The sequence below is a fragment of the Anneissia japonica genome, unplaced genomic scaffold, assembly GCF_011630105.1.
Source record: "Anneissia japonica isolate Jap-2015-1 unplaced genomic scaffold, ASM1163010v1 scaffold1356_len1145284_cov175, whole genome shotgun sequence".
Lineage (NCBI taxonomy): Eukaryota > Metazoa > Echinodermata > Crinoidea > Comatulida > Comatulidae > Anneissia > Anneissia japonica.
The window spans coordinates 47,911-61,564 of NW_022706987.1; the positions used below are offsets into that span (position 1 = coordinate 47,911).

The following is a 13,654-nucleotide window of genomic DNA, read 5'->3' on the forward strand; positions in this document are numbered from 1 at the left end:
TATAATAAGGCTTGGTACAGGGTTAGGCTAGGCTATAGGGTATATCTGTCAAAAATTAGGCCTAGAATTCCGTCCATTCATTTTGGAAAATACGGGCAATTCTGTGCAATTTTTGCTAAAAATAAGCATTGCCATACCAGTGTACAGGTAAGGCCCCTATGTAATGATTCTGTGTGCAAATTTTAATTTCCAGCAATTTACCGTGCAAATTGGTTTTAGAGATATCCTCCGTGCAAATAAAATGTTTCACAGTATATAGTATACAGTATAGTATACAGTATATAGGGCCTATATCCCTTTTCAGAAATTTGTTTGGCCTGGAAATCCGTCCGCTCATTTTGGAAAATATGGAGGGCGAATTTCCATGAAGATTTTGCACATAATTAGGTATTGGCCCTTCAATAACAATATAAACTGTCATGCACAGTCTTGAGTCCATGCACAGTTTGCAAACTGCAAGAAAATCTGTCTGCACATTTTGAAACAACAGACCTGATTTTCATGCAAAATGACAGAAAATTAGACCTTGGTCTATCTGCTGAGAGAACCATGTCCTGTAATATGCAGTAGTTGCAAACGTTCCAACCCCTGGAACTCAAAATTCTGGAGACAAGAGGTGCGCTGGTGAAGGGCACCCCCACCCCCAAAATGTTGAAAGTTTCTTTCATTAGGATGCTAGCGTTTTGAAAAGTGATCTTTCGAGGTGATAGTAATGCTCAGAAAACCGTTGCACCAACATATGTTCAGACCAGCATAGATGGATATAAAGATACGATAAGATAACTTTTAATGTCGAACATTACACTGGAAATTTGTTTTCATTTTGACTATTTATAGGCCTATGAAACACCTAGAATTCACATAGTAAACACAGTAGGGCCTACAGTATGAAAGACACTAAAATTCACATCAATTTCAAAATCAATATTAAAATTTACTGAAAATAATTGTAAAACTCCAGGATAGTGATAATAATTGGTATGATTAAATTAATAATTAAATATTTTTAAGAAATACTAAATTATTGGTAACAAAAAAGCAACAATTTAGCTGTTTTTGGTATTTTGGGGTTCTTTTTTAAAATTCAGGAGACTGTAAATTGCATGGAAATTTGGAAGACTCCCGATCGAATCGGCTAACGATTCAGTGATACTCCTCATTGGTTGCTTGAGGATGTACATTTTGGTGGTGTAAAGCTGTATAACCGGGTTTGGGCAGTTCTTACAAGTCATACAACTTTTTCACGAATCTGTAGCCATGTTGAAGTAATGACCAACCTGGTGTGTAACCAATAAACTAACCTTTCAAGTTAATTTTGAAATATAAGTGAAAATTATTATGTTGGAACAAAAGTTTTAACATTTAAGAGTAATAATATTAGATACCTTGTTTCTTTTGAAAATATGCATCAATTGTCTTACTAATTGTACAGCACATTGATAGTTTTTTTGTAAATTAAATTAAAATTAATTTATGTAAAGAAAAATATGCTTATATGACAAACTATGCCCTACGTTACATACACTGAAAATACTTGATTGATGGTAAAATTAATCTCCTATTTCACCGAATACATGATCATACTTTTGTAATTTAAATTAATGTAAAGACATGCTTATGACATTAATCTATGTCAAAAAATTGAACTACATTACTGCATTTACTGCTTGTTAATGACTTAAAGAGTATGTGCTGCAATGTAAAGAAACCCTTACCTTAAATGAACAATACAGTAATGCATGATTCTCTCTTCAGTGAAAACGAAGATTGATTACCATCAATCAAGGTTTTTTCAATGTTATGTAGTGAAGGACATAGATATTTGTCATAAGCATGTTTTATATCTACTTGCAAATCAAAGGTCTACTACTGGCAAAATATTGGGAAAGACTTAAAAAATCTAACTGAAATTTTGAATAGCCCATGTAAAATGGTCAAAATGCTATTATCTTACAATAAAAATAAAAATTATTTTTCACTGATTCACAGAAATTTTGTACTTAATTACCAGCCTATTTAAGGTTTCGTGCAAAAAGCAGAAAACATGTTTTTTTTTAAATTTTATTTCCGATAATTTATATCTAATAACAAAATGGCTTAATCACCGTAATGGACTCTTTGATTACAATTCAAAATGCCAGATATGTTTATAATCTTTTTTGTTTTACCATAGAGAATTATATTTTGATGTACTTGTCTGTCCAAAAAATAGGAAAATCCTTGGAAATTTGAACAGCTCATAATAGGAAAAAAAAAATTGCTGATTTATAGACATTTTTCATTTCCAATCTACAGTAAGTCAACAACCCAATTAAATGTAAATTAGAAAAGGATTATTTATTTCTATATTAACTGAGAGGTCAACATTTTTCATTCAATTTTTTAACTGTAAGTTTAATAAGAACTAATACTTTTTGTACAGCTTCAACTAGAATATTCCATGGAATTGAATTTTTCAAAACCGTATATCTTTAATTAGAATTTAATAAGCAGGCTCGTACACAGGATTTGTGGCGTATCTATTGGTTTACGGGACCCTCCCCAATCAAAAAAATACTCCCCCCCCCCCTACAAAATAAAAAAATAATGGGGAAGTAGTTGAAAATCACCTTATTTTGTGAGGTAACTTCCCCCATCTAATCTTGAGCCACCCCCACTTTACTTTCATACCCCCCGCCAATTTTACGACTCTAGGAGTCACGACACCTAGGTATACCACTGCTAGGATGTTCTTTCCTCCATGGCTATTAAGAAAAAGCCCTGCTAGAGTCAAAGGGGTGGAGCTCATACATAATATCTTGGACTGTCTATAAAGGCCCAATTCAGCCTCTCCTTACAGAATTGTTTTTGCGTGACAAAATTTTATGGCTTTCTATGGGATTTCACAGATTTTTATTTACTATACCTCATGATTATTTATTTGGTAATATATATTATTAAGGTAAAGTGATTAGTAATAACAACATTTTATTGGTTAAATTACCTTTGTTCTCAATATGTTATTTCATCTACATTCCAGCTGGTTCATATTAATTTATGCAGATGTTGGGAAAAAAGTGAACTGCCTTAAATCAGCTACCATATGTTTGGCAACAACAAATGTCTATCTCCATTGTTGTTGTTGATAAAATATTTATGAGGTATGTGATATGAATAAAACATTAACAATTATAATTCAAGGAATTTTTCAATCAAACCATGTAGTGTACTGTACTACTGTGCTATGCTCTTTTAATAATTTTTGTTACAGTGAAACAACAAAATAACAAGGCAACCAACAGGATAAATGTGTGACAAATTCAAAAACATTTAATTAGAACTGAATATAATGCTACTGTAGTAAACAAATTATTGGAACTATCATTACCAAAAAGAAATGACGGTGATTACAAACTTTTTGGAGAAAATAATATTATTCGACGTTTAATTATTTATAATACAGAGATGAAATTGTAAATAGCCACAATATTTACACTTAATATGTGAACCTTTACTGCTCGGCTACATTTCACCTGATAATAATAATAATAATAATAATAATAAAAATAATAATAATAATAAGCTGTATTTAAAACATGGAAACTTGACTCAACTACAAGTTGTTATTATGCAAGGAACTACAAGTTGTTATTATGCAAGGCATGTTTACAACAGTAACCAGAAAATCAAAAGAAAAAAATTACTTAAAATTAACAAATCAAACAGTTGTTTAAACTAACAAATATCTTAACTAGACTTATATCTTAAACTAGCTGAATTACACTTTACAAACTGGAATACAAAACAAATATACAGTAGTTTGTTAGAAACTACCACCATGGTGTCAACAAAAATAAATATAGTAGTTTAAACATTCTAAAGTGTAATTACAATGTCGCAATTATCTTTTTAATAAAGACAGTTTCTTAACATTTTCAACATCATTGCTAATTTCATTCCAAAGTATAGCTGATATGTATAGCTGGTACCGTAATATGTGCAAAGATATGGCGCAATCTCATATTCTTGTTGATTCTGATACAGTATTGCTTTTAAATTCACTTTCGGCAAAATTGGTATTTGCAAACTGGGTTTCACAATTTTTGAGCTAGCAGTTTGATATTTGGCAAATTCTTCGGCAGAGTGGACTCAGTAATCTGAAATTTGGCCACCTGGGTTTTGGCAAATTGGCCTAAATCCGACAATTTTTGGGTGGTTGTGTTGGGTTGAGCAAGTCCCGGAGAAGGGCTGGAGGATATTACAGGCTTTTCAAGTTAGTAAAATGCATTTCAGATAACCAAGTTTTCAAATATCCATAGTACAGTTGAACTTGCCTAAGTCGAATCAAAAATTGAAATATTGTTCGACTTTGATAAAATTTGACTTACAGATTGTTAATTAATTGAAAACACAACAATTTGCCATGTAAAATAAGATTGACTAAGAATCGACTTTTTAGGTACAATCGACTTAGGCTAGTTTAACTGTAAATACAAAATTTCCATAGCACCTATTAATTTGTCTTGAGTACAAAAAATATGGCTTGATTTACAGTATATACAAAGTAATAACATCTTTCAGACCAAAATGGGACAAGGTGAAGATTTACAGGCCATTTTTTCTTAATAATTGATCAGTGATCTGACAAGTAAAGTTGTTTAGAGAAAATGTAACCAAAGATCATGATGGCATAGTCATTAGTTCTGGACCTTAGACCTTTTTGTTTATGGGAGGCCTGTGATAACATTCTGTATTATTTTTGTGTACAGTATTTCCTTACATACGTAATTATAGGCAGAATTTCCAGAACAACTACAGATGTTCTGTACTACCTTAGAAGTATGATACTGTAGTAGTTGTCATGTGGGTGATGGTTGAAATAAATTATAAAGTGTGATCAAAGTAAAGGAAAAGGTAATGTCAGAGTAATGTTATGGTTGTGAAAACAACTGCCCATTGTTAACATGAAAAATAAACAGGAAGGAATGCAATATGATTGTTCAAAATAGTGTTTACCTATTCTGACATTCTGTGCATACTATTAAAAACTGGCCGGAGATACGCAGTGGGCCATATAGTTTAAACATTTCTCAAAAATGTCTGTTATATATCTATATATATCTACATAAATCGTCTTGAATATTTTTGACATCATCAGTATCCAAACCAATTAGAATAATTTTAAGTCATCAGCATGTAATAGACATTGCGAAATAAAATTATAAGGTAAGCCATTAATGAAAAGATTAAAACATAAAGGGCCTAAAATAGTGCCTTGTGGAACGCCAGATTTTACCGAGGTCCATTCAGACGTGGAGCCATCAATAGTAACTCTCTGTTCTCTGTGTGTAAGATAGCTATGAAGGAGTTTCAATAAGTTACAAGTAGTGTCGAATTTAGAAATATGAATGAGCAGATCGTGCTTAACTCGGTAAAATGCTTTTGAAAATTCAGTATATATTAGATCACACTGAGAGTTGTTATTGAGAGCATGCAACAATTATAAAGTTAGCTAAGTTTGTAGTACAAGAATGCTTTGGAATAAATCCATGCTGGGAAATTGAAAGTGCGGGAGAAACATGGTCACACAACACATCATGAATATAGGTGGAATAGACGCATCAGTACTCTAAAGGTAGATTGCATGTGTCTCTGCCTTCGTAATGTAAGCAAAAGTAGGTCAATAAAGAGTCCCTTTATTCCATTCATCCGGTATACGTTCAAGGAGTGATAATCCTTTTTCATTATATTCTAATTCTGTATTATAATTATGTGTACAATAATGTCTGTTGGCATGACATGCTTTTTTATTTTGAATTAATCTATTTCATTATCATTAATTTATTTTCATAATTATTAATCTATTTTCATTATTTTGAATTAATCTATTTCATTACCATTAATCTATTAAATATTTCTGCTTGCAGTACACCACATAGATAGTTCTGAAAAGAACTGTTGTTGTTGGCGTTTCGATTGAGTTGCTTCAATCGGCTTCAGGAGAATAACATCTGCAGAAATTGCAAAACAGTGAAATACTTATATGTTTTGGGTAGTAAGACTTGCTGCTGATTGGTTAAAAACTAAACATTAATATATTTTCATAATTAATCTATTTTCATTATTTTGAATTAATCTATTTCATTATCAATAATCTATTTTCATAATTATAAATCAATTTTCATTATTTTGAATTAATCTTTCATTATCATTAATCTATTATATATTTATGCTTGCAGTACACCACATAAATAGTTCTGAAAAGAACTGTTGTTGTTGGTTGAGAATATCTTGATATTTCGATTGAGTTGCTTTAATCGGCTTCAGGAGAATATCTGCAGAAATTCCAAAACAGTGAAATACTTATATGTTTTGGGTAGTGAGACTTGCTGCTGATTGGTTAAAAACTAAACATTAATGTGTTCTCATAATTAATCTATTTTCATTATTTTGAATTAATCTATTTCATTATTAATCTGTTTTCATAATCATTAATCTTATTTTTGTTATTTTGAATTACAGTAATCTATTTCATTATCAAACCACGGTTGACAATTATTTAATTTTAATACTTTAATATTTTTTAAGCGTATTTTAAAAATTTTTATGATTTTTTTTTGTTTTTTTGCTTTTGTATTATGTATTTTATTTGGCTTTTAATTTGGCTGAAACAAAGATTTGATGATTGACGATAACCTTTTATTTCTTGAGCAGAAGACAAAACTTGGTATGGGGAAATATCTTGTATTCTCTCCATCATTTTCCTTCAAAAACATTATAGTTTGCACTAAAATTAAAATTAACATGATTTTGGAATAGGTGCCCTACAATATAACATTTTGGTCAGGAGACCCGGAGAGCTCACTTGCATACCAACCAAACAGAGGGGTGCCGCAGCCATTTCAAGACATGAGACACTTGCACTACCTATTTTCCTGAAAATACTATGGACTTGCTACCATTTACCAAAATCGCACTGTGCTCTAAAAGACGACAGGAAAAAGGTCACTAAATATTGCTAGAGAGGGCGCAATATTCACTGGTTACCAATGGCAAAAAGTATTCCGTCCGGTCACGATTTTGTGGCTGTACCAGAGGTAGGCTTAGCAAGGTGCTTACCAACTTAGCACCCAGTCTAGCTTGAAATTCCCGCTAAAATCGTGTGGAAAATCGTGGCACTTTGACACAGGATATGCCAGGGACTTTAACTACAAATTTCATCCCGGTTATTTCTTACATTTGTGCTACAAAGTCCTTGCAAGTATACTCCATAAATGTTGCAACTCCCCCATATTTCACACTTGTGCTACCAATTCTTCAAAAATATACCCCGTAAATGCGGCATCTCCCCGTATAGAAATATTTAGGAGTGAGCCCTCGGGTCATGGGAGCTAAAGCAAAGTTTTACTGTTACTCATTGAGAACCCACAAACTGACTGATATATATATATACATATACATATAGGAGCTTAGAAGTATCCATAGGGGGAAACTAAAACAATGAAGTGGTTAAAAACAGTACCATAAGGCGAAAGTAGTGTCGCTAAGGGGAAACTAAAGCGACGTTAAGGGGAAATCATAGACAAAAGAGTTTCCCCTTAAAAGCCGAATAAAGGTATATATATATATATATATATATATATATATATACACACACATAATAGGTGGAAATGACGCATCAGTACTACTCTAAAGATAGATTTCATGTGTCTCTGCCTTCGTAATGTAAGCAAAATGAGGTCAATAAAGAGGACATTTAACAAATAGGCCAATGAAAACATACAGTTGCTTGAAGTCATATTCTCAATGTATAAATTATCTAACAGTAATATGTATTTTCATTTCGTTAGCACCTTTCTGAAATGATTTTCCAGTTAAAGATTCATATTCATAATGTAAAATTCTGTTTTAAGGTTTTGACAGGTTTCTTCTCTTAACTGCATTCTAATAAAAAGTGTTTAATAGTTTCATTATCCTTTTCTTTACAAAGCTTACATATACCCAAATTTTCTGACGCGCATGATTTTTTTCTGCCAAGGTTTAAGAAGTTGCAGCTTGCTTTAAATTTTAGGCTTCTTCTGTTTTTTTCTCCCATTTTCATCAAGGAGATACAGCATGAGAAATTGTACATTGTATAATGTATCAGTGAGGGTTTAGATTTGCTCTCTTTGATCTTTAAATTTATACATCCAATTATTACATAATTCAATATTGTTATATTCTCCATGTTATATATAGAAGTTCTTTGATTTTATTAAGCCATCCCCATTTAAATTTATTTCCCATCGTGTTTAAAGCAGCGTTCCACAAACTTTTTTAGACTGACGACCCAGTTAAGAAATTCAGACCATGGCTCGACACACAGACATCTTTCATGCACAAGTTGGAGAACGCTGTACCATGCTTATGTTGCGCACCATGTGTTTCATTTCAGTGTATTTTATTATAATTGTTTTGATGCTAAATTGTGTCTCATTAAATTGTAATTAATTATTAATAAAGTATTCTGTCATACCATTATTCATTGCATGATTGTGTTTGTACAATGTATGATTAAAGTATTCCAACATATCGAAAGCAATGGTGATAGTTTGAATGAAATGTCTTCATTGAATCGTTTGATCCCATCCACCCACAATTTACACACTGTGGCTTGTCTCCGTTCACTACCAACCCTGAATTCAAGGTATTCCTTCTTGTATTTTCTTGACATGATTTCAACTTCTTAGCAATTAGAAAAGTTGATGAAATATAAAGTTGAACGCGCTTCAAGTGGAATCCCCACAACTCACGCGAACCCACGTCAAATCAATCGCTGCTGACCTAAATTAATTCTTAGGAGCGCACGATTGATTGCGACGCACAGAGCTAGGCAGCTTTGATGTCAAAACATCAAAGCGGAAAACTTAGCGTGAAGATATGCACGCTCAGATAGGACATTTTCATGAAGTCTATTCATGGTCTTAGTTGTGGTGACTTTTCGACGACAAGTTAGGGCCTAGCTAAAACTTTGTGATTTGTCAAGGTCTCGCAACCCACCAAAATATTTCGGGGACCCACTAGTTTTGAAATGCTAGAGTTCAGGGTTATACTCTTTCTAGCTACGGTTATGTATGTCGATCACCTTCTTACAATAGGGACAATTTTCCCTTTATTCCATTCATCCGGTATACGTTCGAGGAGTGATAGTCATTTATCATTATATTCTAATTCTGTATTATCCTTATGTGTACAATAATGTCTGTTGGCATGACATGCTTTTTTATTTTGAATTAATCTATTTCATTATCATTAATCTATTTTCATAATTATTAATCTATTTTCATTATTTTGAATTAATCTATTTCATTATCATTAATCTATTATATATTTATGCTTGCAGTACACCACGTAGATAGTTCTGAAAAGAACTTTTGTTGTTGGTTGAAAATACCTTGACGTTTCGATTGAGTTGCTTCAGTCTACTTCAGGAGAATAACATCTGCAAAAATTCCAAAAAAGTGAAATACTTATATGTTTTGTGTAGTGAGACTTGCTGCTGATTGGTTAAAAACAAAACATTAATATATTCTCATAATTAATCTATTTTCATTAAAATATTGAATTAATCTATTTTATTATCATTAATCTGTTTTCATAATTATTAATCTATTTTCATTATATTGAATTAATCTATTATCAAACCACGGTTTACAATTTTTAAATTTTAATACTTTAACATTTTTAAGCGTATTTTAACAATTTTTATGATTTTTTTTTTTTTTTTGCTTTGTCATTTTCCTTTTGTATTATGTATTTATTTCATTTGGCTTTTAAATTGGTGAAACAAAGATTTGATGATTGACTATTTCTTGAGCAGAAGACAAAACACAGGATTTCCATGACTCCCATGGTTTATTAGCATTTAAATTGAAGGGGTTCCAGTCTCTAAATTTAAATAAGAGATCTTGTTGGAATGCTGTCCAATCTTGATCAGTGATCTTTCTTTATATTCCATCTACAGTACATTCCTTATTATTTTTTAGGGGGTGGGGTGTGGTGGAAGGTTTAAAATTTTGCAATAATTTAATATTAATATCAATAATAATTACCGTACATTATTGTAAGTTAACATCCATTGTGCTTGGTTTATTGACAATTAAACAGTTCTAAAATCTTTTATAGATTCAATTTCGATTTATTAGTCAAACATGCAGATAAAAACATGTTTGAAACTTTGGCTGAGTGTACATGCTGAACATTGTCTAAAAATATTTTGAAATATAAAAACATTCAACAACATTCAAAAAAAGTTTTAAAAAGTGATTTACAACATACATAAGCATAAAAAACTGCAAACCAGCCATAAAAATGTTCAGAAGTTTGATTGGTTTTAAAATCCGAAAACTTTTAAACTTTCAAAGTTGGTAAAAATAGTTAAAAATACTGAGGTTGAGACATTAAAATATTATAAAGATAAAATTTTGATTGAAAAATTAAAACTAGTTTAAAATGTAAACAGCTAGCATTAATTCAACATTAAATTTAATTTACCTCTTCCACGATGCGTTATAATTTCTGATGGCAGATGGGAGAAACGATTTCCTAATTCTTTCTGTGTTCCACTGCAGATAAATTATGCGACCTGTTATACTAAACTTAAGATACAACAATTATGTTATGATCGCTACCTAGAAGTGAAAGATACATTAGTCATCTATAAAAGTTCATTTATATCATTAAGAACATTATTTGACATAAGACAGTAAACTGAAATAATTTTTTGTTGGTTTTGGACCCTCAAATGTTATCTTAAATTTTTTTTAAAGTCTACCAGAAATCATTATGGTATCCACACTCCCGCAAACAGCAAAAATCTCCCGCAAATTCACTTATCTCCCGCAAATTCAGTAAAAAACAAATCTTTTTGTTTTATTTAGGCCTAAACTTTGGTTGCCAATTATTTTTTGCAGTCTGACAGTGCCATTTCTGGGCTTCTAAAGGTGCCTAGGTTAAAAAAATGTCATCACCTCAGCCCCAATCATGGTGGGCCTGATGTAGGCATGGCCCTTCATTTGGTACCTACAATTATTTTTCTTCATAGAATATATAGATGCTCCTAATGTCATTAAACGAATCTCCAGGAAATGGGTTCATCCAACTTGGGACCCCTGTTTTTATAAGTAATCAATTCATTCATTAAAAGGAACTGGTCATAGTGTTAGAATATTCACAGAACAGTGCCCCAAAGAAGGGGTTGTCTATTTCTTCATGTGCAGTGATAATATATTATGCATAGCACCCCCTATTGGTTCAAGTAACAAACATGAATTTTTTGAGAAAATGGAACATAGTTGCCAATATATACGGATTGACTGTAAGACTCACAGATAATTTATCATTTGCCAGTTTTACTGCGGATAAACGAAAACTCACAGATTTTAAAGTTAAAGATTTCAAGGTTATTTTACACCAATAATGAATGTGAATGGTATTTACAGTAATATAGTATTAATATGAAATGAAAAAATCATTTGCCAATTTGTCTATTCATCTGTAGTGCAAAGAGTATAGATAGGGAAAGAGAGCCCAGTACTTTTTTGGTTTTATTAAGTTTCAAAAATTTGAATTAAATTTAGTGTCCAAGATCAATCAAATCAGTAGTGAAAATGCCCAGATTGGAGAAATCAGCCTCCTCTTCAGGCAAAACTTGGAGCCACCACTCAATTGTTTGTATCCTTTGGAAAAATAATATACTTATTGCACTTCAAATGTATGGCCATTGCATGATTTTTTTTTATTATTTAATGCTCTTTATAATATAAAATGTTACTAATTCTTTACAGGCTAAACGATGAGTGAAATAAGACCAAATTTGTTCTTGGGAGCTCGTTCAGATGCCAGGGAACACAAACTACGGGAAAATGGAATTAAAAATGTACTGTCAATCGAATGGGCAAAACCACCTCTACCAAACAATATTTGCAATAAATTTGTGTATGTGAATGATGATCCAGATGCTGATTTGTTAAGTCTGATGCCAGAATGTGTCAAATTCATTGAGAATTCTATTGAAAGTGGTGGTGTTCTAGTTCATTGGTGAGATAATCTATAGTAAAGTACAGTAATGTTAGTGTTGAAGTTAGCCAATACATTTGGAACCCAAAAAAGCTGCAAGCAGTGGCAGCGTCAGAGTTTTCCTGACAGGTGCCTGAATTATTAAACAAGGTGTCTGACAGACTAACAAAATCCTGAAAGCCTTTCACTTACACCTGTATAAGTTTCGAACTGTAATTATCTTATGTTGCAAGTTGGTAGTTTAACACAAAATTCATATATTTAAGTTTACTGTGTATATTGATGTAACACTACAAGCTGTGACCCCAAAAAATCCATATTCACCTGTAATAGTAAACCACCGGGGCATTCATTTTACTATATCAAGAATTATGTAAAGGTCAACCAGCTTAGCGCCTCTCTTTACCTTTGTCTAGTAATATGAGTATTTCTTTGTTATACATCATACATAATATTTATCGGGTTTGTTAGTACAGAACAAATGTGAAATCCATAAAAATATAACTTATTATATTTTAAGCTTCCATAAAATACTTTTTCAAATATCAAGAACAAATTATGACAAAATACTACAAAAATAGTCCATACACTAACCACCAATATAGAAATTTTCTGATTATAATGTCTTAACAGCAATTTGTGGAAATGTCAAAAAGATTTGTTCTTTGCTTTGCATTAAAGTAAAATGGTGTTGTCATCCTTTGATGTAAAGGTTATCAACATGATACCCTGTAGATGGCCAGCAGAATGCCAGAGCATATTAAAAAAAAATGTTTTGTGTTTCAGTTTCATGGGTATATCTCGAAGTTCTACTATAGTTGCTGCATATCTAATGAAGAATGAGAAGATCTCCTTTGATGATGCGCTAACTTCTATACGCAAAGCTCGCCCTCAAGCCAGGTAAAGTTTCCAAAATGATAAGAAAAGCCTTTGCAATCACAGTTTATTTGTGTGCTCTGCATATTCCATGGCACCCTGTTCTGCCTCATCAAGCTGAATTCTTGTTCAATCTAAACATTACTAGGGTACTCAGTTAAAAATGATTACCCTACAAATTCCAGGTTACTGTACATGTAAACATTCTGTACCCTTGTTTGCTTTACTGAACAGGCTCCTCATAATCATTGTCTCTGTCCCTTAATAGTAGTATAAGTAGTGTTTTTTATGTAAATAATTTTGTGTATCATCATTCTTGTAAATTGTTACTTTTATAGTACATATTTTAATTTTTTTAATTTTTTTAATTTTATTTTTATCAAGAATTTTAATGTATATTGTAAATCACCTGCAATTCAGTTTTAATTTTACTGCTAATTGTGATCAAAATAAAATGAAGTAAATCTTGATTAAATGAAAATAGTCTATTACAGTATTTAGAAAACTGACATTTGTTGTGTACTGTATTTATTCCTGTCAAAAATCCATTCTGGGTTGCAACATTCAAACCATAATTAACTGGAATATTTTTTTTTTTCAGACCAAATTTTGGATTTCGTCAGCAGTTGGACTTATTTCAGAAAATGTGTTTTAAAGTGGATAAAGAGAATACGCAATACAAAAGTCATTTATTACGGGAACTTGGAGTTGCTTTTAAAGGTAAACTTACCAATTTAAATTT

General features: G+C 31.6%; 1 protein-coding gene across 5 annotated transcripts in view; it reads left to right on the forward strand.

Annotated features, from left to right (window-relative positions):
- Positions 1-13,654, forward strand: part of LOC117106247 (dual specificity protein phosphatase 1B-like) — a 28,524-nt gene that overhangs the window by 563 nt on the left and 14,307 nt on the right. For 4 of the 5 annotated variants that reach the window (XM_033247603.1, XM_033247606.1, XM_033247607.1 and 1 more), the window contains exons 2-4: positions 11,805-12,057; positions 12,823-12,936; positions 13,514-13,632. In XM_033247603.1, the coding sequence (XP_033103494.1) occupies positions 11,813-12,057; positions 12,823-12,936; positions 13,514-13,632 (478 nt within the window). In that variant the 5' untranslated portion in view covers positions 11,805-11,812. Of the gene's footprint in view, positions 1-3,019; positions 3,141-11,804; positions 12,058-12,822; positions 12,937-13,513; positions 13,633-13,654 lie in introns of all 5 variants that reach the window. The other variant, XM_033247604.1, reaches the window with a different exon arrangement.